Below are 451 nucleotides of genomic sequence, written 5' to 3' on the forward strand. Positions count from 1 at the left end.
GGGGGCAACGACATGCCGTAGGGAATGCCCGAGCAAGTGGGCACATTGTCCAGGTACTCGGGGACCGGGTAGGGGTTCATCTGGATGTGGGGGTACTTCTCCTTGTGCCTCTGGAAGTGCACCTTCAGGTTGCCTTTGGTGGAGAAGCGGTTCCCGCAGATGTTGCACTTGAAGGGCCGCTCGCCCGTGTGCGAGCGCAGGTGGATCTGGAGCGCGCTGTCACTGCCGAAGACCTTGGCGCAGAAGCGGCATTTGTGCTTGAAAAACGGGTCCTCGGCACTGGCCTTGGGCTCGAACACTGACACATTGGGCGGCTTGCCCTTGCGGTGCTTCATGAGCGCGGACAGCGGGTCCAGGGCGTTGGCCGTGGCCGCGATGCTGACCAGCGGGTTGGGGAAGATGACGCCGCTGGCAGAGGTCTGAGGTAGAAGCGGGCTTGGCAGGCCGGGCG

The 451-nt window shown here is 63.6% G+C and overlaps 1 protein-coding gene across 1 annotated transcript in view; it reads right to left on the bottom strand.

Moving 5' to 3' along the window:
* The window catches only part of SALL3 (spalt-like transcription factor 3), a gene marked incomplete at its 5' end in the record, with an annotated part of 13,574 nt that extends 13,131 nt beyond the window's left edge, over window positions 1-443 (bottom strand). Inside the window, one exon of the mRNA XM_011975904.1 lies at window positions 2-443. Coding sequence (XP_011831294.1) covers window positions 2-443 — 442 coding nt within the window. The remainder of the gene's footprint in view (window position 1) is intronic.
* Window positions 444-451: the final 8 nt, after the last annotated feature.

This window comes from Mandrillus leucophaeus, unplaced genomic scaffold, assembly GCF_000951045.1.
Source record: "Mandrillus leucophaeus isolate KB7577 unplaced genomic scaffold, Mleu.le_1.0 Scaffold16, whole genome shotgun sequence".
Classification (NCBI taxonomy): Eukaryota; Metazoa; Chordata; class Mammalia; order Primates; family Cercopithecidae; genus Mandrillus; species Mandrillus leucophaeus.